The sequence below is a fragment of the Fimicolochytrium jonesii genome, assembly GCF_025526975.1.
Source record: "Fimicolochytrium jonesii strain JEL569 chromosome Unknown EV422scaffold_6, whole genome shotgun sequence".
Classification (NCBI taxonomy): domain Eukaryota; kingdom Fungi; phylum Chytridiomycota; class Chytridiomycetes; order Spizellomycetales; family Powellomycetaceae; genus Fimicolochytrium; species Fimicolochytrium jonesii.
Window position 1 is genome coordinate 955,132 of NW_026515673.1, and position 27,877 is coordinate 983,008.

A 27,877-nucleotide genomic window follows, 5' to 3' on the forward strand; every position below is an offset into this window, starting at 1 on the left:
TGATGTCAAACGTCTCGCTGCAGAAATAACCCCAAAAAAATTATGACAAAAAAAAGTTGTCCGTTGCAGTGTGAGATCTGATAACCCCCGCCCCCCCTTTCCTTCCCCCTCTCGCCTCTTCCCACGAACCCATCCAAAATCGCGTACTCCAAAAAAACAGCCCGGTCTCTTAATATCAACCTCTCGCGGAAGTCTCCCAAATGTCCATGCATGGTAACCCCATCACAAAGCGGGCGCAAGCATCCCCGGATCCACGTTCTCCCGCGTCTCGTATGCCAAGAATCCCTCGATATCACTGTTTCCAAAACCGGTTGGTGTGTCAGTCGGGCATCCAGAAACGTGACATATGAGAAGCACCCACCTGAGCATCTTGACGACGGTCCCGCCGACGCCGCACGCCAGTAGATCTGAGCGGGGAGGGATGATGAGATCCGTCCGCCGCAGCGATATGATGTGATCTCATGTTGGCGCATACATACCATCGAGTGTAATCCGCCTCGGGTCAGATGGGTTGACCATATCAAAGATCTCGTTCTGACAAATCACCCACCCATCAATCCCCTGTTCGTTTTTTCCTGCAAGACAAGATACACGGACACGCATACCTTGACATCCCGAATCCCGATCGGGTCGTGGCCGCCCGCCATCATCCGCTCCACGACCGCGTTGAAGAAATACATGACCGCCGGCCCGTCGATCCACCCCTCGCCCCGCAGATCCAGGAACTTGAAACAGTACGCGATACTTTCGGGGGTGTGCGCGTTCTCGGTGGCTAGGGCAAAGTCGAGGAAGTGGGGGTATGTCTGTGAGGGGTGAACGTAGGGGAGGGCGTTAATAGGGGCTGATTTGGAGGTACGGCGAGTGAGGGTGGCTGTACCATGCGTCCTTTCAATAATGGCGTCTCTGCAAGAGACATAGTGGGACGAGTGGGTGATTTAGCGAAATGTATGGAGTCGTGGTTGATACCCACAAACGGACCTTGAAACACCCGATCCAAGAAAACCGGCGTCAGACTCCCGCCCTTGTATTTGCTCATCTGCACCCTATCCAGTCCTTTATCCTTGAATTCGGGGCGGGTGGGGTCGTTTGTTGGGTTGAGGTTCAGGAATTGGCCTGGACATCATATATGAGGACCCGCTGAGTGGGGATGAATGGGTGATGTAGAGTGGGAAGGGGAGATTGAAAACGCACCGTAGACACGTAAAGCGGATAAACCTGAGAACCAGTTGGTGCGCTTGAACTCCTCGGAGAGTTCCGGGTCGCGGAGCTCGAAGAGTTCGGTGAGGATTGGGGAGAGGAGGAGGGTTTGGATTTTTACTTTTCCTACAAAACATAACTTCATCAATGGCTCCATTTCGTTCCATGAACGACGTGGCGGTGATTGTTTTACCCCTCCGCTTCGGATCCAAAAAGAACATGAACTTCCTGCTCGCCGTGACGCAGTACATCTTGAAGAAAGTGGGCGGGATGTCGAGATGCAGCGAGGGCATCAGGTCCGCGATGTAGCCCTGGATGTCCGGTTCCGTGAGGTAGCCGTCGTGGTCCGTGTCGTAGACTGAGAGATCTGTGCGGGCTTGCAGGAGGGAGACTGGGGAGTGTGCGGGTTAGATGTGATGCAGTGAGGGATGCTGTGGTCTTTGATGGGACAGCTCTACGGTACCTTGGCGAACGACGAGATTGAAGAACTGCACGATCGCGATCGTGTCATCGCCGACTCCTTGCAGCAATGCCAGGAAGATCGAGGGTTGGAAATACGGATGGAGAGTGACGGGCATGACTTGCTTGAGTGCGACGAAGCCCCGGTAACTTATGCGCTGTTCGAAAGATTTTGTTCCGTAAGCCAGTCAAGTCATTAACGAATCAAACCCCATCAACCCATCAAGCATCAACCACTGAACGTCAACCATCCAGCCACTCTTCAACAAACACATGAGTGAGGGGAGCCTTTCGTCCTTTGCTCGTTGCAGACAACCACCATCGCTCGCTATCGCTCGCGTCCGAACTCCCTTCGCCCGCCGCAGACACCACTCTCGCTCGCTCCACTAGCGTCCGGACTCTCTTCTCCCGTCACAGACAACCACCACCGCTCGCTTCGGTCGTCGCTCGCTCAAGCTCGGTTACCTTCTCAAAATCCCCAACGTCCTCATTGTCATCTCCCTTCCCATCAGCCCTCTCCACCAGCCTATCCCACAACTCATCAATCTCCTCATTCGTCGGTAGTCTCTCCCGCTGCCTCTCAATAAACCGCAAGTATGCCGCTCTTGCCAAATCTTTCGCTAATGCCGAGGTGTGCTTTTTTCTCTAGGGGGGGATTGGTTGGGGTGTTGGTGTTTTGACTGTTCTTGAGATAAGACGAGGGCCGTGCTCATCTTTTGGGCCTTACTTTTCTGAAGAAGCGGGGAATGCCTTGCGGTGGCGTTGGAGCCGCCGCTGTGGGGGCGTTGAGCTGTGGTTGGGGAGGTGTGGAGCCCTGTGTGGAGCCACTGCGTGCGTATTTTGCGAGGAGTTCATATTTCCAGTTTGTGGGGGTGGCGCTGACCATCCCCCCTAAAAGCGTGTGTACGATGGCTGGCGATAGAGAGAGAGGGGGCCAAGCCAAGAGGGAGGGAGTCTGTGTAGGAATACCCCCAGCGAGCGAGCGAGACACTGTGTGTATGTGCGAACAGCTGAGTTTGAAAACGCAGGTTGGGAACACGAAGCGAGAGGTGGTCCCCGCGCGCGGTTGGCCCCCTCTCTAGATCTAACTGCTGCCATCACAGACTCCCTGACCTTAACTGCTGGAGGTTCGTTACACTTCATATATGTACACACACCGTTGCAGGCCAATGCTGCTTCGCTATCTGATTCATCCATATTCGTAACCAAACCTCTCTTTCCATACCGAGAATTTTCGTCGTTTTCCCTCGGTGAAGACACGTTTATCGATAAACGCGCTGTTCTCGTTCTCTCGCATGAATAGAAGCACATCTTCAATGGCGGTCACCTGTTCTGACGCTAATCGGGTAGCCATGTTCACGACGTAGGTTCGAAACGCATCTGGAATGCTGGTGTTCAACATCATTCCATCCTGAATGTCGGTATCCATGAGATTCTCAAAGCAGCGAGGAGACAGCGCATGACCTCTAAATCCATGGCAAACCACATAGCGCTCGGAGTTCGTGGGGCGGCTTGTGCTAGGCTTCATTATCTCATAACTCTCGTAATGTTGACATAGAAGATACAGAATACTGAGCGTCGTCACTGTGAACGTATCAACACCTTGAGGACGCTTGTTCCACCGATCCTCTGTGTTTGCAGGATACAAAGGACTTCACCAAGTATGAGCTTGTAATGAAGCACCTCCTTCTCATTATACTTTTCCTCCTCGTCGAAACCGCCGTCCGCGTTACCAAATCGAATCCCTGTGGTGCGATAGATGAGACCATCTCCTTCAGGGTACAGATAGCGGAGGAAGTTGCCAGGTCAAGGTAATGAAAACTTGTCCCTGACAATGTGGTAACGAGTGGGCTGAACATCGGGATAGCTCTGCCTTTCCGTACCACCTCGGCGTAAGTGCATGGCGGTTTGGAGACCGCTACAGCAAAGCCTACTGGGTTTATCGTCTTGATGACCTGCACGAAGGACCCTGGTGCCTCTGCAATATGCAAAGTGACACACTCGGGTCTACATAGTTGCCGACGGAATGAAGCTAGCAGCTCCCAGAGCTTGTAGAAAGCGCGGTTCACTGCTAGCCGCCGAGACTTGAAGTCGTATTGATTCAGAAGCTTTCGAAAAAAATGCCAGCGTTGATTATTTAGCCTGTCTAATCGCTTGGTCGCTTGTTGAATAGAGAAGCGGGCGTCATCGGCCACTGACTGCGGACGTCCTGATATCCACGGTAATGTTGCCTGCATACAGTAAGCAACCTCGCTCGGAGCAACACTCATGGTCCAGGATCTGATTGCCTCCGTCCTCTCCTGATTCCACCGTACCGCGTTTCTGTACTGACGTGAGGTCGCCCAGAAAACCCCGTCGATGCATGGGTCATACAGTAGGCTGCCAGATATCAGGTTACGACGCCCCAAGGACACATCATTCCGAGCATAGCCACCGGCTCAAGTTGCCGACCCCCATGCAAACCCTTTCAGCACGACCGCTAGCCCAGGGCAGGACTGACAGCTGGCCGGTGACTTCTGGGGTTGCACAGGGAGGCTCAACAACCCGTCGTAACCTGATATCTGGCAGCCTACTGTAGGCTCTCAACGTCCTCAGGTGCGTGTTCATTCTCGTCCTGTTGTCGCCTTGCCGAACTGGCAGGAAAGCGACCTGCGCTCCAGCGAATTTGTAGCATCACGTTCTCTCTTCGCGGGCGGAACGTACAGTATGTGAACATAAAGCTGGATACACGCGTCCGAGTGGGCCGGCCCCCTGCCCCAGCCGCCGCAGTCGCGCACGGACATTGACTCAATCACTCGTGTATCTAAGTTTATGTTCACATACTGTACACACTGCTGCCTTCGGAAGATCCCAAATCCGAAGGCGGATGCGAAGCGGGCGGAATATTGTCGTCAACGGAGACCGTCGGATCGGGTTTCGTAAGTCGAGGTTTGCTTTTGTTCATGGACTCATAACGCGCCACGAACTGTCTCCAAGAAGAGTCGTAAATGTGCACATCCTCATGGTTCTTCCAAGCCTGCAGCAAATCTTTATCAACCGGGAAGGGATGGCATACTCGGACGTAGGTATCATTGCTGAACAAGTGATCATAATTGGTCAACAGGCTGGCCCTATCGTCGAGGGAAGGGGTGTTCCCCAGCGGAAAAAACTCTTCGCGCAAGGTGTCGCCTACTGGATATTTGCTGGGGATACCGGACGTTATGACGCACACTTGGGCTTCTCTATGTCTTGGTTCCGACCGGACCACCAGGACTGCGTGTCCTTCAACTTCGGCAATGTGAGCTGCCAATGGGTCCATGTCTGACGCGGTAGTCGTGCTATTGTCTCGTGACCGCCAGTCACTACTGTCCGCCCCGCCTGCCGTGGAGAAGCTGTATAGGGAGGGCTGCGAACGAGGAGCAAGTGTTGCTGGTGGGAAGTAGTATATGTTTCCAACTTCTACAGTTCTTCGGGGCATGCTGGATTTGTGCTTCGCAAGGCTTTTGGTTTATAGTCGCCACTCGGTGGGGGCGGAAGCCTGCGGAGGAAACGTTGCAGTCCAGTTGAGACGGATTTCGACTTTCACATGAGATCACGTGGTTTTATATACTTCTCCTTTCCGCAACCCGCGCGTACGGGACCATAAGAGTCTTGACAAGGGACTCCGCCGCCGTTTCGTCGCACGAGAGTGGTGGTCAAATAATTCTCATTGGCGTCGTGGGGCGAACCACCATCCCCGGCGCACGTCGTCAATGAGTGTCAGCCGTGGGGCGGCGACGGGCTAGCGGGCGGCGTGGCGGCAGGCAGGCGATGCGAGGTGCGGAGGTGCGGCGATGGCGGTAGCAGGCAGGCAGGCAGCGGGCAAGCGGGCAGACGGGCATGGCAGGCAGGCAGGCAAAGCGAACTCGAGACATGCTCGGTCGCGGCGGGCAGGGCGAGACCGGACATGTCGTCCATCCGCATGTGGGCAGGCGGTGGATGCCAAAGGGCAGGCAGGCGATCCAAAGATGTGTGCAGCAAGGTGTATTGAATAGATGACAACAGAACGAAAAAAAGGGGACTCACACGGCAGGCTACATACGTCCATCCTCTATCGGCTAAACCTGGTTGGGAGCACGCGCACGGCGCCGGCGTTCGCAGGCAGAAAAAGAAAAAACAACTTTCACAGAGTTGGAAGAGCGGGCCGAGCTGGGATACTGCGGTGCATGGGGTGGAGAGGTAGGCGGTTAGGCGTTTGATATGTATTTCGACTATGTGTTTTTCGACGAAGCCGCAGCTCTTTTTGAATTCGCTGAAGTCCCACAGCCTGCCCAGCGCAAGCCCTCCCTCCAAACAGCCGCTAATCCCCCGCGGATACGTACAAGCAACCTCATCCTCATCCTGGCTATATTTCGCAAACTGCGTCTCTATTTTCCCAATTCAGACGGTCAGCCATTCTCCATCCCAGGGCTCCGAACCCAGACTTCCGCCCTCCTAAATTCGCACCTGCAGAGAAGCTGAAAGGACATCGGACGAAGAAGGAGTGGATGAGTATATCGACGTTGCGGTTGCTCTTTTGAAGAGTTCAGGGGAGGGAGGGAGTGTGTACATACCGTTCTGCTGGACTGATGTACCAGTCAAAGTCCTGGGAAGGGGAGGAGTGTGAGCGAGGTGTCATAGAATATACGAAAGGAAGGCATAGAAGCCTCATAGTACTGTACGTACGACCATGTTGGGGTTGTTGTTGTGTTGTTTGTGTTGTTGCTTGTGTGGATGGGAGGGAGGGAGGGAGGGGGTTGCGGCCGCGAGCGAGTCAGACTATGACAAGGCCCAAGGAACGACGCGCTGTTGGAATCGGACATTGCTCAGTGTCATTCCTCAGAAGAGCCTGCGTATCATCCCATTGCCCTAGGCTACCTCCTCCCCCCCCCTCCTCCTCCCACAGACATACCATATATATCCAAGCTATGTACGCAGAACGAAGACCCACTTCCTTCGCCGCCGCAGGCCCCTCCCGCCGCAGAATATCAGCAGGTCCCTCCACATCCTCCCGTCCCGCCGGTTTCACTCCCCAACCCCCGCCAGCTTCTGCACGAGGCGGACTCTCCTATCCGGGATCTCGTCAGGCTACTACTGCTACTGCTGCTACACCTCACTCATTGGTTTCAACCGATGTCCCCAAAACTGCTGGAATCAGAGGTGCGGTTACCATTCCTTATCATCATTGAAGTCTGAGGGTTATTGACTGATGATCAAATCATCTCCTCGCGTGCCTTAGCGGTGGACGCATCCCTCGGCGGCCTCAACGTGCGCATCGCGAACCGGATTATTGTGACTACCACGCTGCAGAGAGCGCTGGCGGTGGATGCGCTCATTGCGGGGTTTGATGTCTGCTTGCCGGCGAATTTGTTGGCGACGTGTGTCGGCAAGATTGTGTATATTTGGAGACTTGATACGTTGACTATTCAGCAGAAGGTATGACGGGAGGGGGGTGAGAGATGAGCGTTGGTGGAGGATGGGGACACGCTCGCACTCACAGTCTCATTCGCACACACCCCTACCGCATCAAGTTCGGGAGAAACACAGGCAGTGTCCACCGAGGTACAGTTCCTCCTCACAATCTCCGTTTTTGGCCTCTACACTGGTACTGACCACCCACCCCAAACCAACAGAAAACATCCGCGACTGTCGCTTCGACCCCAAAGGCGCCCTCCTCGTAACCGGCGCCGACGACATGCGCGTCGTCATCTGGAACGTCAAGACCAGCAAGGCTGAAAAGTATGGATTTGAATATCACACATCTGTGATATGGATATTCAAAGCCTTAATGATTGCATGTTGATTCCAGGGTGATTGAAGCACATAAGGGCATCATCTACCAAGTCCGCTTCTCCGAGGACAGCAAACTGGTATACTCCTGCGGGGACGATGGACGGGTGCAGGTGTGGAACTGGCGCACGGGTAAGTGTGTGTGCCGCGGACATGGGTTTTCATCAACACAATTTTCCAATCGCAACCTGGCCACTGACACACACACACCCCCCTTATCTCCGCAACAGGTACCCTCGTCCACACCTTCATCCGCCACCCCACCTCTATCCGCTGCCTGGACCTCACCCCCGCGCGCCTCATCACCGGCCGCGCCGACGGGCACGCCTCCGCCTGGGACACCACCCACGAGGTCCTCATCGACAGCATCGCCCCGGAACCCCACTGGCCGGAGAAGGAGACACGCACCCCGGAGGACATCGATGAACGTGCGCGACATACGGGCGCGATCCTGGCGGTCAAGGCGAGCGCGAATGGAAGGTTGTTGGCGACGGGCAGTGGGGATTGGACGGCGAAGGTGTGGAATGTGACGAGCTGGGGCAGGGACTGGGAGGGCGTGTGTGCGGAGATCGAGGTGGGTTACATCGAGACAAGAGGGCTGGATGTTACATGCTCGTCCCTTCCCCGATGTGGGGCCCCTCACCAACACTACAGCCTTTCGATTGGGATTTGGGGGTGGATAGGAAGGCAGGAAGCAAGAACAGAAGATGGATGACATGATCAGGCTTGATGAGGACGACCCGATGTTCCAGGCGCAGATGCTCGCGGGTGATATGCACGGGTACAAGATCGGTGATGTATGTTTTTCCGACTCTTCCGGGGGGGGGGGGGGGAGGGGGGGGAAGGGGAGGGGAGATTCTCTTTCGGCGGGGTTAAAGACGGAGGCAAGAGCGGTGTGTTGATCCTGCCTGTGCCCGATTTTTCTTGGACGCAGGCACCCATCACCCTCGGATACCACGGCGACCTCCTCTTCACCTACCGCCACGACGGGCCAGTCCTCTCCGTATGCTTCAACAACACTTCCAGGTAACCTCTCCCCTTCCCCCCACCCCCACCACTCCACCACACTAACCCCCCTTCCCACTAGCATGTTGATCACAGGCAGCACAGACGCAACCTGCCGCCTCTGGTCCACCCGCCGCGGCGACCTCCTGTTCCAGATCAACGTGCCCGCACCCGTGACGGCGATCCACGTGGGCGAGGGCGGGGACATGTGTTGTGTGTGTCAGAATCGGGTTCTGGTAAGTGGAGGAGGGTCATCGTGGTTGTTGTTACCCCGACGGGGATGGGATGGGAGATGATTCAACGGGTTGTTTTTTTTTCTTAGTTCTTTGATATCAAAACGAATGCGAAGGATGAGGATCTACCTGATTATTGGTACGGGTTTGTTCTGCATAGCACCTCACTTCCAACGTGGTGGAAGCGAGGAGGTGTGCTTGTTAACATGGCTCGGCAAACTCATACCCGCATCTCTCACGCAGGCAACGCCGGTCGATGGAACGCCTGATTGAAGAATCGCTTGACGACGAGACGCGGGCGGCGATCCGGAGCGCGCGGGCTGAGGGTCACGCTGCTCAAGGGCAACCACCGGGGGTTGAAGGGCGGGTGATGTCTGCGGAGGATGCGGAGTTGGTTGAGGGGCTTGTGGAGGAGATGAAGGAGGGGGTGGAGACCACGCGTGAGTTTACAGGTGCGGGGGGGATGCGGTGGATTAAGGGATGGCTGAACTTTTTTTGGGGTGTTGATAGGGGTCACGATAGCGGAACTGCATTCGTTGATCAAGCATGGACTTGTGGCGCCGAGTTTCTTGAAGACGCTCGTGGAGCAGTTCCCGAGCGTTGATCCGGCTGTGCTGGAAAGTAATATGAAGCGGGTGCGTAGATCACATCCATATCCCCATTCCTCTGCCCCTCCTACCTCCAATCCCTTACCCGTCTTCTATCCCATCCCACTCGCACTCCCTCTTTTTCTTTCAACGCCCTCATAGAAAGAAATCCCCCCGCAAACCCTCCTCCGCCTCCTCCTCCGCACCCCCTACCACCCGCGCGACATCTTCACCGCCCTCGCCAGCACCCACGCCGACGCACTATTCGACATGATCCGGCAGGGGAAGCCGATCGATGAGGCGTTGGCGGGGATGGGGTTCAAGAAGCTGGATCAGAAGACGTTGACGGCGAGGGGCGGGCTTGGGGGTGGTGGTGGGAGGGGGCTCGGGGCCGGGACGGGAGGGGCAGAGGACGGGGGTGTTTATTTGAACTTGAGGGATTTCAGGCCGAGGAGGAGGGGGGCGTGTACGTATCCCCCCATCTCCATCTCTTCCCTATCTTCGCCCCCCACCGCACATTATGCTAACCGGCGGGCTCTCTCTGAAACCAGACCCACCGAGCGACCCGCGCCACGGCTACGCGCGCCCGGGCCAGAACATGCCGTCGTACCTCGGCCCCGCGCGCGACATCTACTCCGACGGGATGCGGTACGAGAACGAGTACGACGAGGACGAGGAGGCGTATCTGCTCGAGGAGGAGATGCGGGCGGCACGCATGGGGGCCGCGGGGGCGATGCCGAGGGGGAAGGTGTTGCATTTTATTCCGAGCGAGCAGATGAAGCTTTTGAGAGGTTTTTTTGTGGTTTTTGGACAGTGTGGCGGGGGGGGGGGGGTTCTCACATGACGGGAAACTGATCCCCCTTGCGTTTTCGATTAGATTTCCAGGCGAACAGGGACCTCAAACCGATCTTTCTGCGTGACCTCGTGCTGGATCTTAGCCCGGACGCGGGGTATCCGAATTTCACGACGGCGGATGAGACGAGGGATAATCGGGTGCGTGCTTGGACCCCGCAGATGAGGGTGGCGTTTGCAGTACGCAGGAATCTCATATCTTCCTTTTTCCAGCCGATGATCGCGCATCGGACTGTTGGCCAGTCTGGCATCCGGTTTAATGATATGTAAGATCTCCCCTGCACCCATTTCCAATCTCCGTCACAACAACACTCCCGCTGCCCCATGTCCATCTCTGACGCTTTGAACAACTTCCAGGTCAACCTTCGGCCGCATGACACGCTCAAAACTGGCCCAGCGCGGTGGGTGGGGGCGGCAGCACGATATGCATGATGTGAGTACAAAAAAAAACAGAGGATGTGATATCTCCCATCTGATAACGACCGCTGATCGATTTTTTTGTTTTTTGGGCCCCGCAGTTCAACCTCCAAAACCTGCCCTTACCCCTCGACCTCCGACCCGGGCGCGCGGGCGGGTCCAGCTCGCGGACGCTGTTCCAGCCGTCGAGGTAGAGTTTTTCAGACATGCACACACGCAACACGACGTACAAATGAGAATAATGGTGGATGGATATACTGACTCGCTTACGCTTCGTAGATACGTCCGAGCCCGCGGGCTCAACATCAGTTTCCAGCCGCGGCAGTACGGCGGGCAGCAGGGCGGGCAACGGTTGCGGGGACATGTGTACGCGCAGCCGATTGTGATGCGGCATGCAAGGGGACGGGTTAGTTTGCGGGGGGTTGTTGTTTCGGGTGCCTTTTTTTTGGCCCATATCTGATTCTTGGTTCCAGGAGGCAAGACCGCAGCAGTTTATTGTAGGCAAATCAATTAGCATGCGGGAGAGCAATATTGATGAGGAGGGGGAGGAGATGTGATGGGGAGGGGATACGTTGGGCGGATAGATGATGGCTTGCTTGCTACAGCACAATGCCGTTTGTATCATGTTGTTGAGAAGGTCTGGAGAGGGCGCCCTGTGCTTATTGGCAAGTGCGGCAACAAAACCTGCATAGCAGCGAAAGCGTCTTGCATTTTTTTGTCTATTGTATGTATTTGAGGAACATCATCGTTTGCCTCAATAATTCAGAATACTGTACAATGCGACGTGTGTATTTCGCGTTTTGAAGAACGTAATCGGCGAGCGCATTTTAAAGGGAGGAAAGTCACGTGGGCGATTAAATGTAAGTTCTTCTTTTCACCGCCTCACACTGCCCGCACTTCTCAAGCGCCCAGCTCGTATTTTTCGGGCTCCATCGCAACCAGATTTCAGCGATAACACAACACCAAAGACCGACCCCTCCCACCCTCATCGGAACGACTTGCGCTACCGCTTACGTGGACCAACGACACCTAAATCGCTGCCCGACTGCATACGCTATTTCGGTCAGTTCCTCATGTCAAACGCGTGCGGACAAGCTGTCAACCCTTGTCAACATAGTCCGGAACGCAACGTGCTGGGAAAGGATATGAGGTGGGCACTGTCCGGGCGGGAAGCCGACGGGACGGATCGTACTTCTTATCGGTCACAGGGTGTGTCTGTTCCGCCGAATACCTCTCAAACGTGGTTTTGAGCAGCAAACCAGAGACTTGGGATAGATGGATGTTCGCAGGCAGGGAGGACGGCGGCGTATGGAAATGCATGCGATCGATCAACAGCGTCCCGTTGATCTGCGGTCGTTAACCATCTCGGTCCCAGCGGACAAGAAACAACAAATTCTTGAACTACTCGCCGCGATCGCCGATAAACCCGTCTGCCCTGCGAAGGATTACAAGAAGCTCGTCGGTAACCTGGCGTGGATATCACAAGTCCTGCCAACATCACGCACATACCTCGGCCGACTTTGGCGATACGGTGCCGTGATCGAGCGCTTCCAACTCACAACCGCAAAAATCTCCAATGACCTTATGCAAGGCCTCAAGTAGTGGGCATATACGTTACTCCACTGGGCCGGCGTATCCCTGATTATAGACCAGAATGGGAGTCGCAAGCACTGCTCCAAGCGGCGTCAGATGCATCGCCTGAAGGTTACAGCTTTTGGCTCCGAAGGTTTTTATTCTGTGGACGCCAACCTACCCCAGTTGAGCTAGCAATGAGTTTATCCGGAAGACAGTGAATTTCGCCGATATTTCGCCGATATATCCGACGGAGAGAACTATGAAAGAATACGTTTGGATTCGAAGGGCGTCTTTGGAACGCCGGCTTTCGGTGGTTGCAAAAGTGGATTCCATGAAGTCAGGACTCCTCGCTGTACCTCGAGACATTGCCGACATGCGGGGATGGATGTCCCTTGACGTGTGCGTTTGCGCCATCCAGCATTTGGGAAGGTATGCCGTGCGCTGCCGTGAGGCCAGTGCGACTTTCAACATGTCACGAGTCCGGCGGCAGGGACGGAATACACGGCGCGGTTTCTAACTGTCACGGGAAGGCATCTGTACACGAAAATGACCTTATTGTGAAGAATGGCAACCTCACACCTCCTCGACCGCCGGTGTCATTGAGTTGAAGCCCTTGAAGTTCCTCCTGGAAGCGCTCGGTATGTGTCGGTTTGTTGGCAAATCATAATTATCGACTACCATCACGTGGGTGCCCATACGGACGGCTAGACCTTTGTCATTCAACTCCGCACGAGCGAGTTGTATTGGGAATAAGTCTGCTGGAAGCATAATAGATATGCGGAAGTGGATGTCGAAATCAGCGGGCGCATCCTTCCATGGCTTCGTATCGTAGTCTACCTGGTAGACTGTCTACGATTCTTGTTGCATGGTGTGTTGTGGATGCGAAGCCCCTCAGATCTCTTGATATTCCGCGGGCCTTTCGGCTATCACCTTCGGAAGGAGAGAGAATATCGCCGGAGCGCGGACCCAGGTCGTGCGAAAGTCGTTTCGGCGTATGTTTCCCACGTCGGCAGCGGGTTCGACCTGTATTCGCGGATCCACCCGGACGACGACCGTCTGAGACATACATTTGTCCTTCCATGAGTTTGTGTTCATTACTGAATCGAAAACATTCCATTTTGAATCGTGCGAGTCCCAAGATGTGGAATGCGGATCAGACCGCAACGCTTTCGATGACGACCATTGTAGATGGAGGAAGAATGGGAATAATCGACCGAGGACGAGAAACTCGTTTCTGTAGGCGTTCCGCGACCCCCGAAACAATCATCAGCAGCCAGCACCGCCCCCGCAGTCCCAGCTCGAGCCCTGTGGTCTTCTGATTGAGATGGCGACGAGTGGTGGATAGATTGAAATCACGGCGATCTTGAAATGACCTTCATAGCCCCCGGCATTCTCGACTCAAATTGGACGGGGTTCAAACGACCATCTGAAATGATTAACGGAATGATTGTCAAGGGTGGTTCGACGATGTGGTATGCTGGATTCCTGAGACATACCACATCGTCGAAGCATGCTTTGGCATGGCTGCGAATCGGGTTCCGTGCGACCAGGCGTGTCACCTGGCTCGTTATGTGGAGTTCGCCTGCCCCTCCTCTTTTCGTTCTTCTCCACAAATCTGCGGCAAGCGCAATGCCCAAACGAACATCGGTATGTGCAAAGTTGATGGCCCACAACCAACCTGGCCGAATCCCGGTTTCGACACGCAAGTGCCCCACGATGGTATGCTAGTTTGCAAGAATGGGACGCTTCTTTTGCAGATGGACTGTTGGACGGAGTACATTCATTTCAAACACTGGCGACGTCGTATCTGGGGGCCGTGCGCTGGATCCGATACATCGAGCTGCGGGCCTCGTTCAGTACCTGTCAAAGGAAACGACGGATCGGCCCCGTACTTGCCAACTGCCAGCGGATGAATGACTTGGACCTCAAGTTGACCGTCGCTGGGGCGATTGGGAAAAGGTCGTCAGGGTGTTGTGCGGTTTTGGGGACTCAAGTGAAAGCGCGCAGAGGGAATCAAAATGGAATGCCATGCGATTATATCAGGACAACGGAAGCCCTAGTTTCATCCGGGTTCGTCTTCTCCTTCCAATGGTGGAAGAACCTGAAAAATATCGGATGTTCCGATTATCTTTCCTGCTAGCTTCAGGCGGGTCGCAGCAACACTGGTCATATAAGTGCCGCCGCCATCGCTAGCTCCATTGCTTTTCGGTTCGCCATCTTGTTATGCCGCCGAACGTTTTGGAAGATAAGGGCCAATGGGGAAAGAATATCCGCTCAGAACGCATTCGAGCTCGAAGGTGGTTTCCTGCACCATCGTGGACACTCAACCGGCGTTTGTATGAACTTGTCGCAATGATCTCGAATCCACACCTCGGGACCACGCGTGCTACAACGCCCACCCCGAGAGGCGCCCGCAGGGCTCGGGCTACCGCCGACCACAAGGAGCGAGACGCTTCCCCGTCGCGGCGGTCGCACTCAAGAATAAAGACTTACCCCACTTCAGGGAGGACCGCCCGGGCGACGTGGTTTATGCAGCGGTGCAAGATTACAACGCCCGTCAAGGGGTCGCGATCCAGCCTTCTGAATTGCGCCTGAAACTTTGCCGTGATTCCCTTGACGCCCACCCGTGACATGATCTTGTACAAGCTTCCACTGAATCCACTCCCCGAGCCCACGATGACCGTCGCGGAACTCGAGGTGGCTGACAAACTCCTGATCGCCAACGTTTACCGTATTCCGTTGACTATCACCGTCACCGCACTACGTCCCTTAACGCTGGACTTTCCCAACCAACCCAAGATCGACCAGTTAGCCCGCGGCATTCAAGCCGGATTTCCGATCCAATACCAAGGCAAACGCGAGTCGCACGACATTCACTCGAACCACCCGTTGGCAAGATTCCGCAGGGAACCTATACAAGAAGATATGACCAGAGAACGTCAAGCTGGCCGTCGCGCTCCGCTTCCCGAGGCGGTCTTCATGGATCTGCCGTACGCGACTTCGGTGCCCTTGGCCGTGGTAACCAAAGATCGAGACGAAGACGGTACCGTGGTCAAATGGCTGGGCTGATTGATGTCTACAGGATCAACCGGCTGCGTCCCTCTGACCAGCTTCTTCAACTGATTTGGTGGGTGGGCGTCACGCCCGATTTTGGCTTTCCAATTGTTCTGGGAACTCGCAATCAGAAGGGAAAACATTTGGTCACGTCGGGAATGCACGTTAAATCCGCTATCCCTCTAGGGAGCTAACGGCTATAGCGCTAGTATTAGTCTGCCAATGGGTGGAGACCTCCCTTTCTTGTGCATTATATCTCTTACCCGAGCGATTTGCCGAAGCGCTCGTGATCCCGCCCCCTGCCCTCCATACACTAGCTGCAACCCTACATATTATACTACGCTCTATATGTCCTCCGATAGCCTAATCTCCTGTTTGAGATGCGCGGACAGCTCTGCTGATAGTAAGTCAGCAAGTCGTTCCCCCGTCCGTAAGTACGTCCAATGTTTCGTTCCTGGGACATAGTCAAACCGCTTCGGGCCACTACATGTACAGAAAGAATCCCAACCGTTAAGGTATAAAGATACGCATTATCAGAACATTTGAGAGAACGTACCTTATTGGCGAAGAAAGCCATATCTGTTTATTTGGTGGTTGCTTGTTAATAACATATGTCCCCATGTCGCCCAGGGACAGATTCAGAACCCCAGCCTGGGGGGGAAAAGCACAAGGATTGAGTGCTTGCCTCTGAGTAGGGTATGCTTCCTCAACCAAGCATCTTACCGCTACCACAACATCAAACCCATTGATGTTGGCTTCCTCCCCTATCTCCTCTAACGTGTGCTCCAGATATTCCATGACGCCGTCAGCTAGCGTGTGGTATTCGCGATCTGTGAGCGGATGTCTTAGAAGTGGAGGACAACCTGCCAGCGTCAGAGAAGTAGGTCTCCATTTGACCACGAGTACCATGAAAACCGGAAGCATACATACGTATCATCGATTTGATTGGTTGGGGGAAAGGGTGCTTTATGGCGTATTGGTGTCGTTGAGAAAGTGTTCGCATTGGCTGCTAGTTGGTGAGCGGTGAGCTTGCCATAAATGCGATCACCACACGCAGAGCATCGGGACGCCGGCGGTTTGACGCGCCACGAGTGTCTGAACACGGCGCTGAAAGCTCTGCTTATCCGCTGGGAGGCCATTGTCGTGGTAGGTGATGACTGTGGGCAGTTGATGTCGAAAGAATGGCCGGAGGGAAGCAAGTCTCGGGTGCCCAATCGTCCCATGAAGCGCAACGGGAGTTACTGGACGCGCAAGCCCCGGCGATGTGTGGACCGAGTCAACTCCGACGCACAATTTCCGGTGATAGACTGTCGTGAGCATCTCGGCACGCTCAACGACGGAGTCCCGACAAGCACTACTAGGGGACTCTCAGAACTTAGGATTTTACCAGCCCTGAGAGATGCTTCTCCTCGTCGGTGTTGGTTGCGGTTACCGACGTTGTGGGTGAAATTCAGGTCAAGACGAGGCGGCGAAAGGTATATGTCTGGAGTGGGATCTCTCCCATATATCAGGACAAGACTGTAGTTCTGGTGGTGCGGAGACTGGCGGGCGCCATACACGTCGGCGATATGTCTTTTGGACCACTCGATTTGCAAGCGGTACCAGACATGGAACGTGCCGAACGACCAGAAGGACTAGAAAGAGACATGCGCTTTTCGTCGGGTGGAAGTTCTGTGTATTGCGATACACGAAGGAGAGCTGCGGCTCGGGTAATACTGGACAAGTCTGCATAAAGTATGACCTCGTCGCCGAGTATCATTCTGGCGGACAGCCTTGGACACCACGACAACTCTTCCAAAAACTGGGGCCGTAACAGACTATTCGGAAGCGGGTGGGGAACTACTCGGCCTCTGAGGTTCTGTTTCTTGCAGGCCTCGATGCCTTTGTGAATGCGGGACAGGTTTTTCTGAACCGGCAAGCGCGGGCGGGGTGTCGGTCATACGATCGCAGGAAAACCCGACCACTCGGTGACGCAACCGAACTGACGACGCACATCTGCGGGCATTTCAAGAGAGCGACCAAACTGGAATGAAGCGATCGAGTGGGTCAGACCCCGCATAGTATGTATGCTTGATGCTGAGTCAGAAATGTATCTCCCACAAAATGCCTCGTATGAATTGTACACTGTAAAAAACGGCGCAAACTACGCCTTCCAAAAAATGAGAACCGCCATCCTGAACCTGTACAAATGGATGCCTTTCCACTACAGGCCAACCGCCACGCCGAGGTCGGCATTCCCATGCCTCTTCCTTTTTCCCAATACCGCCCTCATTCCGCCTCCTTCCTATACCACCATTTACACCACCTGCCCTCCTCCCCCTCGCTCTCCTCCACATATAGCCAATCCCATCCCCACTCCTCCTCCCTCTGCCCCATGACACTGCCATGCATCACCTTCTCGTGCTCATCATTGACGTCGAAGCCATGCGTCTGCAGGGCCTGGATCCACGACCGGCGGCTCATTTCTCGCAATTTCTGCGAGAGAGCGCGCGCGAAGACGTCCGTGGGGCCGAGGAAGTGATAGTCGAAGAGTTTGGAGACTTCTGGGGTGGGTTCATTGTTGATGAAGATAGTCAGGGATGGTGTGGCGGTGGTGTTATTTGTTGTTGTTTCTGTTTCGGCCTCCACATTTGTTGTTGCGGATGTATGCCCTGTTGTTGGAGAATCTGCTACAGCCGTTTGGGAGATGGTAGCTGTTTTTGAATGGCCGTTACTCCCGCGACGACCCTGGCCCCGAACGGCGTCAGAGGCGGTTTTGACGAATGCTTTGAACCCGGGAATGCGAAGACTCGTGCCTGCGACCATCAACATGTCTACTTTTCCTATGTCGGCATCGATCTTGGATGAGAGTTCTTCGCCTGTGTAAGGACCAGATAATGAATGGGAAATGGCGGCCAAATAAACTTGCGAGATCCACGTAAAACAAAACAAACCACACCCGTGCTCCCCTGCGACGATCCCTTGTTCACCGAAACATACCATTCCAATGCTCCTCCCCATATCTCACAATCGCCGGCAACAGCACCGGCACACGTCCACAGCTCCTCTTGCCCGCCTCCGTCCGTGCCTCCTCGAACTTCGCACAGCTCGTGCAGAAGGGTAGCGGGCCTTTGTCGAAATCTTGCGCCCAGAACTTTTCGTAAGCACAGGGGAGGGGTGTTTCGAGCGAGCATTTGGGGCAGCGGAGGTGGTCTGGAGCAGAGAAGGAGGAAAACATATGTGAAATGTTAGGAAAAAAACTTGACCCTGCTGACAAGAGGAACATATCGACACCGAGAAACGTACATAGATCGCCATGCATCTTCACCAGCCTGTCCCCCAGTCCAAGGAGTTGATCGAGATTGTCTGCGAAAGGCGCACATCTCAGTACACACTCCTTTGCTCCACGGCACACACATCCACTCAAACCGCCCCAAATCAACCTACCGATATTCTGCGAATAAAGCCTCAACAAGTGCCCCTCCCCCTCCAAATACCTAACCATCTCATGAAACGCCGTCGTGCTTTTCTCGCCTCCAACCGCCTTCGCATGCATCCCCCCAACTTTATAGATCGCCCTGGCTGCCTCCTCCGGATGGTCAAAGAACCCATTCGCATCTAGACCCTTCTTGACTTCCTTGCCCGTCGCAGTGTGGTAGTACCCTTCGGATGATCGGAAATCGGAGATGCCGGCGGCGGTCGAGACGCCCGCCCCGATGCCGATGAGCAGGTTGCGGGAGGACCAGACGGTTGTGGCGATTGTTTGGAGGTGAGTGGTGAAGTCGGAAGAGGTGGGGGTGAAAGTTATGCAATTGCCCGTTGAGGAGCGGCGAGGGGACGGGCTGGCCGTACTGGAACGTGGGGTAGCGCGGCAGGGAAGGTTTGTTGGCGTCGGGGTTGTGGGGTGCCGAGGAGCTCGTCTGTGTGGCTGCACATCGACTGATCCGTTGGATGCCCGCCCAACTTTCCCGTCCCGCATCAACCGCCTCTTCGGTGTTGCTGGAATCTCAACCACAAGCCCCGGACCGCCCTTCTTCTCCGCATCAGACTTCGCAGAGGAGATGGCATCCGATTGGCGCCTCAATGATTTCTTGTTCTTGGATGGAGACGTTTCCACCTCAGCAACAGCCTTCGCTTCACCCCTCCCCTCTGCAGTGACGGTCGCAGAGGGGATGCCCTCCGACCGTCGCCTCGGGGACTTCCTGATCGGGGATGGAGACGTCTCCACCTCTCCCACGCCCTCCCCCGCGCCCTTCTTTTTCACCCTGCGCGTCGCAGGAACCGTCAGCTTGCCATCTTGTAGTTCTTCACACAACGTGCGCTTCACACGGCCTTTGCAGGTTCCACTCCCACAGACATCGCAAGTTTTTCCTTTCTTCACCATTCGGAGCGCGGCCATCCGCTTTCCGCACCATTCTGTACACAAGGCGCGTATCATACGGCCTTTGCAAGTATTACTCCCACAGATAGCACAGGTCCTTGGTTTCCGCTTTGGCTTGTCATCGGTCGTATCGAGCTCTGATGGGCTTTGATCTTGCAAGCCAGAGATCTCCGCGTCGTCAAGCGCCGCAGGGGAGATACCCGCCAAACGTCGCCTTGCTGATTTCTTGATACTGGGCACAGACATCTCTACCTCTGGTGATAAGACTTGTAATGCTTCACATACGTTGTCCTGCCAACGACCCCTGCAAGTTGCACTCCCACATTCAACACAAGTCCTTGGTTTCCGCTTAGGCTTCGCACCGACCGTACCGGGTTGTGAGGGGCTTTGGTCGTGCAAGGCCGAGGTCCCTGCTTCACCCGCCTCTGGCGATGCGGCCACGTCTCTCATCTCGCACGAGGCGCGCGGCCAATGGCCCCAGCAGGTTCCACTCCCACATTCCCGACACGTCCGATTTCCCCGTTTCCGCTTCGGATTCTCATCGGTCGTGGCAGGTTCTGATAGGCTTCCGTTGTGCAACCCAGAGGTTTCCGCTTCATCCGCCTCTGGGGACACTGCGACATGTTTTTCTGGTCGCTTTCGAGACCTTGGCGTCGTCTCGATCACAACCACAGGCACCTGGTCGCGTTTCGGCGAGATGAGGAAGCCCGTTTTCGATCTGGTCATCACGGACGTCGCATCGGCCACGAAAGCGTCCTGGCCAGCCTCCTCATCTGCGGCGAATGTGGGGTGGGATTTGCGTTTGCGTTTCGTTGAGGGGGTCGCGTGTGCTAATACGGTTTCCCCGACAGCGTCCTCGATTGATTCGGACGCGGTTTGCGGTTTACGTTTGCGTTTCGTCGCGGGTGTCATGTTGCCCGGTTTGGGTATATGTGATTCGGCTGAGATATATGTAGCTTCTCCGCCCGTCGTACCATCATGCACATTCGCTTCACCATGGGTAACCGCATCCTCTTCCACTTCATCTTCCGTTACGTCGCGCACGGGTTTCATTTTCGCCCTTGATGGAGTTCGCATCACTTTTTCGCGCACCGTGTCGTTCGTCTCGGGTATATCGTCGGCCGCGTCTACGTGTGCATCTGCGGGGTGATCTTGTGAAGGCACTGGTACGGCATCATCATGCGGCTCGGAATCCGGTTGCGTCTCGACGTCCTCCATCTCAGCGCTGTCTTGGACATGATCCGTAGCCAGTGTCTCACCCTCCACCTCATCAACCACGCCGACGTCACCAACATCCATTTCATCACCAGCCTCCCCCTGATCTTCCACAACCGCCTCAACCTCACTCTGTGCAGCCTCAACACCGATACTCCCATCCCCTTCCACAGCCCCAACTCTCCTCTTATACCGCTCCAACCACCGCATCAGATCCGTTCCGTGCGGGTGTCGACTGCTGTTGGCTGAGGTTTGATTCTATCCCCCCAAAGAAGTCCAATATCAGAACCAAATGCCCACAAATTCGAAGAATTGCAAATAACATACCACATAATAAACAGCCCCATACGCCTCCAGCCCAGCCTCCTCCGCCACTGTCGGCACTATCCCCTCGACCGAATCCACAACCTCCTCCGCAAGCGCCTGTAATCGCGCGCTGATCGTCGTGCAGAGGTATGGCGGGAGGCCGGTTTTCTTCAGCAGGGGTGTGTATGTGGTCTCAGGGGCTATCGGTGCGGGTGGGTATATCGCGTATTCGGTGTCGGTGGTATCGCTATCCGACGCGTCACGGTAGGCTTGGGTATCATGATAGTTAAGCAGCTGTTCAGTGAATTCTTCACCGCCGTCTTCCACGCCGACCCTCGGCCGCCAGCCCCACGTGCCATCGGTATCAACCTCGACCGTGAACTCCACAAGAGTGAGTCCGGATACCCTCCCCATCGCGTCGGTGTGTAGGCGGTAGAGTAGGTGTTCGTTTTGGGAGTCTGTGAAGAGGAGCCAGGTCCAGTGGAGGTTGTCTTCGAGGAAGAGGGTGTAGGTATCTGGGGGGCGGGTGAGTGTGATTGTATGGGTGGTGGGTGCGGATGGCGGTTTGCGGCGAGCGCGCGGAGTGGAGGGTTTCGAGGGTGTTTTTGGTTTGACCGGCATGCTATTCATCGGCGGCGGTGTCGCCTCGCTTCCAGCGTCGACAGCGGTACTCCGCTCCTTCGCCAAGACCTCCGCCGAAGTCGGGATCCAAACCCCCTTATTGGCTCGTCTCCGCCACGGGAGCAACGAATACGCGGGTGCAGACGTACACTCCAGGGACGACAACGACAAGTCCGTCGAATCGGGGCCCGATCCAGCGAGCTGACTTTCCGATGACCCGCGTCTCGCTATCAACGCTGCCAGACGGTTTCGTCGTATGGCCGCTGGACTCTCTCTCGGCAAATCTCCTCCCTGCATTAACGTGGTATCCGTATTCGCGGTAACGAAAGTAGCGGGCGAACTCTGTCGCGACGACGTGTCCGTTTCCGCGCCCTCCAAAGGCCCATGCCCCATTTTCCTCCGTTCGGCCGGTGAACTTGTCGATTTCTTCGGCGCGGAGCTTGTCAGTTTCCCAGCTGCAGGAGAGACCGTGCGTCGCTTCGCGGGTGACGTTGTCGATTCCTCCGTCGACCCCGGTGCCGGTATCTCCAATCCGCTCGTAGCTTTTCCCAGCACTGTCAACTTCCCAGCAGCCTGCAACATCCTGCGACGTTCTGCTATCGTCCATTCTTCATCCGTCATGTCTTGCGGCGCGGAAATGAGTCTCGCCTTCAGGTTGCGGGCTGCAGGCGAGACCGTGCGCCGTTTCGCCGGTGTCCTCTCCGAGTCCGTTGTAGACGATAACTCCGCTTTCTTCCCCACAGAAGCGGGTTTCCCAACCCCAAGCAATTTCCTAGCAACAGGTGAAGCCGTACGACTCCCACCGCCGCGCTGTTTCGAAGAAGTAGACGCGACCGACTCGCTCCATTCCTCGTCCGAGTGTCGTGACAGCGTGCGTTTCGGGAGTGGTGCTGGTGTGCCGTGAGTACCGTTTGGGAGGTGTCGTCGTCTCTGTGGAGCATATCCCCCCCCACTCCCCACCCCTATCCCCTCCCGGATCTCCAATCCACCCGCAGCCTCGCTCATCCCGCCCAACCGCCCCAATGCATGTTGGCCCCATTCCCAATCATAGACCACATCCTCCACCCCAGCATCTACGGTCGTCGTCGGGATATTGAAATCAATATCGACGGTACACCGCAGCCCGCCAAACTGCGCTTCGGGGGCCGGAGTCTTTGTCATGTCGCGGAATGTTATCTTTGGCGTCGGTGCTGTGGTGCCGTTCACCCTATCAAAAAAAGTATTAGAAACCTCCATATGTCACATACATCAGTTCAAGCATGAAAACAGGGCAAAAGACAAACCTCGCCCATTCCGCCCGAAAAACCCCACAAACAACCCTCCTAAACACACTCATCACATCTCCCTGCCCTCCCTCTCCATCCCCGTATCCCTCTCCGCTGCTAGCTATGCTGGCTTTCGGCTCGGAACACAACGCCAACGTCCCGACCAAGAACGCACATCCGGCGTCCGTCGGGGTTTGTATGATCTTGAATATCATGAAAGGTTGGGCTGGTGGGGATGGAGAACGCATGCTGCCAGGAGAGTGGGGTGGCAGGGGGCGTGTGATTGACATTGTTGCTTTGCAATGTGTTGGGAATTGGGGTTTCGAAATTAACCGGAGTTCAGAGGTGGTTCATGAGGCTTGCACCTCAATGTCGAGGACTGCCTGCTTTTACGGACGTTTTAGTAGACTGACGAAGGGCATATTCTTGTTCTCCAGGATGGCGGGTTCCTCCTCCTGGGACATAGCCTTGGTGTATCCCGTTATAGTGAGCCCGGTGATAGTGGGCCGACGTGGTGCAGAAAGTTTTCAGAGTCCGACTGGGCAGACACGCTGTCCTCACGCCAAACACGCAAGGACTCGTTTAAACACCTAACCTACTCAACCCAAAAAACCCCGGTAGCAAGCCCAAAAACCAGTCTGCTCACTATTCGTCATCTATTAGCGGTCAAAACGAGACCAGAAAAACATCCATCTATCTACACATCCCCAATACGCCGCTTCAAAGAGCCCTACGGACAGTAACCTACGCCTATCATCAATCACCCATGTTGCAAAGGGTGTGCTATCCCGAAAGCGCTGATGTCCTCCGCTCCTTCAATTGTTGTCCTTATGCACATGATGACTGCAGAAAAAAACCCCCAGTATTAGTAAAACCCACAAAACACGGTCCCCAAATCCAGAAGAGACTTACCAATGATAACAAACCCCCCCATCCCGCCCTTTCCCCCTTCTATACTCACTACACCCACACGTCCGACAATTATTTACGTCACTCACATCAATCAATGGGCCCGCTTCCCCTCCCCCTCCTTTATTTATCGTCCTCGATCTCCGTAACCCAGCCGACGATGACGGTGTAGTTGTATCGTTAGGGATCCGGTCGAGGAGGGTTGGTCTGTGATCCGAGGACGGGGACAGGAGGGAGTCGGCGCGGGTGGGGTCGCGCTGTTTGGTGCGGCGGGTGGAGGTTGGGGTGGGGTGGTCGGCGGAGGTGTGGCGGTCGCGGCGGCGATGGCGGTCGGATGGTGGGTCCGGATGGGTGGCGGGGGGGTGCGTGTGGTGGGATGTCTGGTGGTGGGACCGATGTTCACGTTCGCGTTCACGTTCACGTTCACGTTCCCGCCGCCGTCGTTCTTCCCTATCCGCATCCACATCTCTGTCTCTGTCTCTGTGTTCGCGTTCGGATACCTCCCCAGCTGCGGGGCGTTCCGATCTGCGTACTCTCGGGTGCTCACCCGTACTCGCACTTTCTCCATCCCTACGCACTCCTCTAGAAGTCCCTTCGAACAACTTCCCCAACGGCTCCGAATCCCTATCCGAATTCTCATCCCTTCCCCCACGTCGTCTCGCACTCCCACCACCCTCCCGTTCCGACTGCGACGTCCCCTCCTCCTCCCCGCGTCTCCTCCTCCCATCCGTTGTATGCGCCCTCCTCGCCGTACTCCTCGTACTCCCAATTGTCGTACTGACCCCGACCCCGGCCCTACCAGTGTGCCGCATCTGCCGCACAAGCAACGGCTCCTCGTCATCATCCTCCTCGTCTCGCTCATACTCGTTCTCCGTCCTATACAGCCGGTGATGCGTCTCATGCTCTGATTCACTGACGGAGGCCGAGTGGGTCGGGTCGGTCTGGGTGCGCAGGAGGCGCGGGCGGGGGTGGGGGACCCGGGCGGAGGGGTGCCGGTAGAGCGCTGAGGAGGCGGGTTTGGGGGGTTTGGTGGTGTCGATGTTTAGGAGGGTTGTTGATGGGGATTGTGGGGGGTGGATGAGGGTTTTTTTGCGAATGAGGGGTTGGGTTGTGGAGGTTAGCGTCGAGTCCGGTTTATGCCCTTCGTTTTGATCCAATTCGACCAACACGCCTCCACTCGTCTTCAATCCCGCCGCCGCCGTCGTGGCAGTCACCCCACCCTTCTCCCTCCGCTTCCTCGCCTTCTCCGAAACCCCCTCCAAATCCACAAACAGCTCCGGAAAATCCGCGAACGTCTTCTCACTCTTCGCCAACCTAATCGCAAGCACCCAATCATAGAACCGTTCCTCCTTATCCACACACAAAAACCGTGCATAGTCCTGCTTATTCTCAAAAAGCGAGATCGAGTCCGTCGACCGGAGCGCGAAACAGAACCGGGTCGGTTTCTTCTTCCGCGCCTTTGTTGAAGACAAAGTGTACACGTCGTAGTTGCTGAGGCCGCAGAACAGGGTCTCGGACGCCGAGGACTGGTCCGCGTCCTTGTAGTAGTACAGGTTGGCTTCGCGCAGGGCGAAGAACCGTTTTTGCCATTTGCCGGGTTTACTCTCCATGTGCATCCACCCCTGCACGCGGGGATACTTGCCCGCAATCGATTTCGCCGAGACGGTGTTCTTGAACCCGTATTTCTTCATCACGATCGCGTTACCCGCGCCCTTTCCGCTGGTATTATCCCACGCGGAGATTACATCCGTGACGATTTCCCACTCCCTCAAGGGCCGCTCTATCCCAGAATCATTGCACAGCTCAAAGATCGTCCAGTCCGGTGACGCGTCCTGGTGGAAGCGGGAGACAACTTCGTCAATGACTTGTTGGGCGGACATGAGGGAGGTGAGGAGGAGGGTTTTGAATGTGCGTGCGTCTTCGATGTAGATGCGGGTGGTGATTTTCATGACGTTGGCTTCGCTGAGTTTGGCGAGGGCGAGGCGGGTTTTGTCTTCTGCGCTCGTAGTTGTCGTTGCTGCGTCTGCCGGTCGTGCTGTGTCTGTGCCAATATCGGATGGATTCAGAATGGGAGTATCCTTCATGTCGGCTTTGTCAATGATCTTGCGAATCATGTTGCTAAAGGGGTTACTTGACGATGTGGACGTGCTCTCAGTGCCTTTGCCTATCACCTGAGGAACCGCGGCCGCTGGAGGAGGCGATAAAGCGGCTGTGCTAGCTTCGATCGCCCAAGAGGGGGGCGCCTTTGTCTGGATATTCCTCAATCCAACCAGCGGATCTGCAGGATTCGGTGATGCTGGAACAGCCGGCTTCGGATGTCGAGAGTTCCGAGTCTTGGTGATGTATTTATCCAATGTGACCAGCAACCCGTCGATATCCTCCTCCTGATAATCCGCAATCGTCGCATTCTCCAGCCCTGGCTGCGGGTCATAATCCTCTTGCGTTTCAACGGGACCGCTAGTAACGCCCTCTTCACTCCCCAATCCGAAACTCATATCAGCCTCTTCCTCCTCAGTCGTCAACCCGCACAAATATAGCCTCTTCTGCTGTTTGACGCTCAATTTTCTGTCCAGTTCTCGATTTGGCGCTCGTTCCGCAGCATGGTCGTCATCATCTTCCTCCGACTCTGTCCCAGACGAAGATTCCGCCGACGAGGACCCATCGCTATCATCTTCAGTCGGAGACCCGCTTTCCGACTCGTCGTCATAATCCGACATACCCTCGCTTCCGCTGTCGCTGATATACCCTGCTGCGGACGCCGCTTTCAAGTCCACATTGGGGGTCTGATACCCTGTTTTGAGGATCGATGGTGGGCCTGTGAACGGGGAACCAGCCGGAAGCCGTGATACGTTGCTTGTGGGGTCTACGCCATTTTGCTTGCCTCCTGCTGCTGCTGAGGTGAAATGGACCCTGCCCGCAGAGTCCGGCACTCCATTCTCGCGAAGTGCTAGAGGTCGAATGTCGTTTCCACCCCCACCGCCGCCGACCGCAAGCCCGCCCACCCCGCCCGCACGTACTTCCCGCGCTTTCCCCTTCAGTCCCTCCTCCAGCTTCAATTTCTGCAACATGACGGCGGAGTAGTCCACCACAGGCTTGGGAACCTCGGTTATGGAGTCTCTGCGAACGGGCGGGTATGGGCGGGGTGCGACGACGGGCGGGGCGGGAAGGACAAGGTAGGGGTCGGAGGAGGAGACGGGTTGGGCTGGGAGTTGGGAAGGGTTTGGTAATGGGCTCAGCGGGGTGTTTTCCCCACGTCGTAAGGACATTATGGTTCTGGGAGGGTGTTGACTGGGTGTGGAAGTACAGCGGGGTCCCCTGGACTGCTACAGAGCGTAGCTGTAGGGCGGCAATGCGGACCCTTTGCTGCTGGTTACGGAGTGTCGCTAGTGCCGCAGCCTTGTGTTTGGTGTCCAACGTTGTGAAGGTTTGTTGTTCTCGCACACCGAAAGCACATCATCAGGAAAGGGAAAGACGCGCAGGCGCCTCTGAGTGCACTATGAAAATGCTTATTCCCCTGAGAGACCTACAGTACATACGTCGAGTCGCAGAGATTGGATGTCAGAACAGTGCCAGAGGCTTTCCTCAAAAGGCAAGGCACGGCATGAGAGCAGCACAAAGCGCTAATGCAAGGTATAATAACCAGACGTTCAGAACGATGTGAACTTAATCTTCGCCGTCAATGTCCTCGGGTAGCATGGGTAGCTAATCTTTTGATTTGCGAATGGGAAGCTCCATCTGGCTGTTTGCGGGATGCACATGACTCCGTAGGAAGGGAGCCATTATACTCTGCAGGACATACATCTATGAAATGCCCCTAGTGACACCTGCTCTTGATTGGATGGCGACGGCTTCCTAAAGCAGTTATCTGTATTACGTTGTCTAATCAACGGATTCCTTACGGTCTGTGGATCATCTGATGGAATTCAACACCCCGCATCACCAAACAGTGGTGGCTCTTCCTTCTGTTTGTCACCTTCGTCGATGGCTGTGGGGCTGGCGAACAGAAGCTTTTCCGGAGTGTTGCGATATATGGCC

General features: G+C 55.5%; 10 protein-coding genes across 10 annotated transcripts; 4 read left to right on the plus strand and 6 right to left on the minus strand.

The window, feature by feature from the left end:
• Nucleotides 1-31: 31 nt before the first annotated feature.
• On the minus strand, nt 32-2,765 carry EV422DRAFT_523540 (uncharacterized protein). The gene is made up of 11 exons (XM_053069922.1): nt 2,384-2,765; nt 2,122-2,301; nt 1,661-1,814; nt 1,391-1,588; nt 1,192-1,323; nt 979-1,113; nt 878-903; nt 606-803; nt 480-534; nt 362-407; nt 32-295 (listed from the first exon to the last, which is right to left on the minus strand). The coding sequence occupies exons 1-11, from the start codon at nt 2,540-2,542 to the stop codon at nt 223-225; spliced, it is 1,356 nt and encodes a 451-aa protein (XP_052927329.1). The 5' UTR covers nt 2,543-2,765; the 3' UTR covers nt 32-222.
• Nucleotides 2,766-5,307: 2,542 nt separating this feature from the next.
• EV422DRAFT_523552 (uncharacterized protein) lies at nt 5,308-6,384 on the minus strand. Its single transcript, XM_053069923.1, has 4 exons — nt 6,340-6,384; nt 6,228-6,259; nt 6,121-6,131; nt 5,308-6,041 (listed from the first exon to the last, which is right to left on the minus strand). Exons 1-4 carry the CDS (start codon nt 6,343-6,345, stop codon nt 5,395-5,397), a joined length of 696 nt encoding a protein of 231 aa, XP_052927330.1. The 5' UTR covers nt 6,346-6,384; the 3' UTR covers nt 5,308-5,394.
• Nucleotides 6,385-6,581: 197 nt separating this feature from the next.
• Nucleotides 6,582-11,094, plus strand: EV422DRAFT_566012 (WD40-repeat-containing domain protein; the record flags this gene model as incomplete). The annotated part of the gene is made up of 20 exons (XM_053072381.1): nt 6,582-6,813; nt 6,893-7,089; nt 7,185-7,215; nt 7,287-7,392; nt 7,463-7,575; nt 7,674-8,017; nt 8,127-8,240; nt 8,378-8,469; nt 8,531-8,684; nt 8,771-8,820; nt 8,925-9,121; nt 9,192-9,316; nt 9,431-9,734; nt 9,820-10,059; nt 10,146-10,261; nt 10,334-10,386; nt 10,478-10,553; nt 10,639-10,727; nt 10,817-10,943; nt 11,011-11,094. The coding sequence occupies 20 exons, from the start codon at nt 6,582-6,584 to the stop codon at nt 11,092-11,094; spliced, it is 2,844 nt and encodes a 947-aa protein (XP_052927331.1).
• Nucleotides 11,095-12,574: 1,480 nt separating this feature from the next.
• On the plus strand, nt 12,575-13,531 carry EV422DRAFT_393983 (uncharacterized protein). The gene has a single exon (XM_053066875.1). It carries the CDS (start codon nt 12,928-12,930, stop codon nt 13,429-13,431), a length of 504 nt encoding a protein of 167 aa, XP_052927332.1. The 5' UTR covers nt 12,575-12,927; the 3' UTR covers nt 13,432-13,531.
• Nucleotides 13,532-14,788: 1,257 nt separating this feature from the next.
• On the plus strand, nt 14,789-15,181 carry EV422DRAFT_505174 (uncharacterized protein; the record flags this gene model as incomplete). The annotated part of the gene is made up of 1 exon (XM_053068470.1): nt 14,789-15,181. The coding sequence occupies one exon, from the start codon at nt 14,789-14,791 to the stop codon at nt 15,179-15,181; it is 393 nt and encodes a 130-aa protein (XP_052927333.1).
• Nucleotides 15,182-15,510: 329 nt separating this feature from the next.
• On the minus strand, nt 15,511-16,075 carry EV422DRAFT_494419 (Frataxin; the record flags this gene model as incomplete). Its single annotated transcript, XM_053067743.1, has 3 exons — nt 15,511-15,649; nt 15,723-15,817; nt 15,890-16,075. The coding sequence occupies 3 exons, from the start codon at nt 16,073-16,075 to the stop codon at nt 15,511-15,513; spliced, it is 420 nt and encodes a 139-aa protein (XP_052927334.1).
• Nucleotides 16,076-17,909: 1,834 nt separating this feature from the next.
• On the minus strand, nt 17,910-20,031 carry EV422DRAFT_393966 (DHS-like NAD/FAD-binding domain-containing protein). The gene is made up of 4 exons (XM_053066874.1): nt 19,898-20,031; nt 18,593-19,830; nt 18,452-18,511; nt 17,910-18,358 (listed from the first exon to the last, which is right to left on the minus strand). Exons 2-4 carry the CDS (start codon nt 19,770-19,772, stop codon nt 18,132-18,134), a joined length of 1,467 nt encoding a protein of 488 aa, XP_052927335.1. The 5' UTR covers nt 19,773-19,830; nt 19,898-20,031; the 3' UTR covers nt 17,910-18,131.
• A 3,836-nt stretch (nt 20,032-23,867) lies between these two features.
• Nucleotides 23,868-24,518, minus strand: EV422DRAFT_523566 (uncharacterized protein). Its single transcript, XM_053069924.1, has one exon. It carries the CDS (start codon nt 24,480-24,482, stop codon nt 23,970-23,972), a length of 513 nt encoding a protein of 170 aa, XP_052927336.1. The 5' UTR covers nt 24,483-24,518; the 3' UTR covers nt 23,868-23,969.
• Nucleotides 24,519-25,143: 625 nt separating this feature from the next.
• On the minus strand, nt 25,144-25,791 carry EV422DRAFT_494485 (uncharacterized protein; the record flags this gene model as incomplete). The annotated part of the gene is made up of 1 exon (XM_053067747.1): nt 25,144-25,791. A coding segment is annotated over one exon (648 nt), but the record flags the coding sequence as incomplete, so codon positions are not given.
• A 1,071-nt stretch (nt 25,792-26,862) lies between these two features.
• EV422DRAFT_523568 (uncharacterized protein) lies at nt 26,863-27,568 on the plus strand. Its single transcript, XM_053069925.1, has one exon. It carries the CDS (start codon nt 26,976-26,978, stop codon nt 27,501-27,503), a length of 528 nt encoding a protein of 175 aa, XP_052927338.1. The 5' UTR covers nt 26,863-26,975; the 3' UTR covers nt 27,504-27,568.
• Nucleotides 27,569-27,877: the final 309 nt, after the last annotated feature.

Excerpts from the sequence above, each read along its gene's own strand:
- EV422DRAFT_523540 (XM_053069922.1), bottom strand. The coding sequence starts at position 2,542 with ATGGTCAGCGCCACCCCCACAAACTGGAAATATGAACTCCTCGCAAAA. Across the intron at positions 1,324-1,390 it reads TTTGGATCCGAAGCGGAGGG|GAAAAGTAAAAATCCAAACC; the intron begins GTAAAACAATCA and ends TATGTTTTGTAG. Across the intron at positions 296-361 it reads ACCGTCGTCAAGATGCTCAG|TGATATCGAGGGATTCTTGG; the intron begins GTGGGTGCTTCT and ends TTTTGGAAACAG.
- EV422DRAFT_393983 (XM_053066875.1), top strand. The coding sequence starts at position 12,928 with ATGGCTTCGTATCGTAGTCTACCTGGTAGACTGTCTACGATTCTTGTT.
- EV422DRAFT_393966 (XM_053066874.1), bottom strand. The coding sequence starts at position 19,772 with ATGTCTGTGCCCAGTATCAAGAAATCAGCAAGGCGACGTTTGGCGGGT. Across the intron at positions 18,512-18,592 it reads GCTTTATTCGCAGAATATCG|ACAATCTCGATCAACTCCTT; the intron begins GTAGGTTGATTT and ends CGCCTTTCGCAG. Across the intron at positions 18,359-18,451 it reads GAAGATGCATGGCGATCTAT|ACCACCTCCGCTGCCCCAAA; the intron begins GTACGTTTCTCG and ends TCTCTGCTCCAG.
- EV422DRAFT_523566 (XM_053069924.1), bottom strand. The coding sequence starts at position 24,482 with ATGAGAATTCGGATAGGGATTCGGAGCCGTTGGGGAAGTTGTTCGAAG.
- EV422DRAFT_523568 (XM_053069925.1), top strand. The coding sequence starts at position 26,976 with ATGGGCGGGGTGCGACGACGGGCGGGGCGGGAAGGACAAGGTAGGGGT.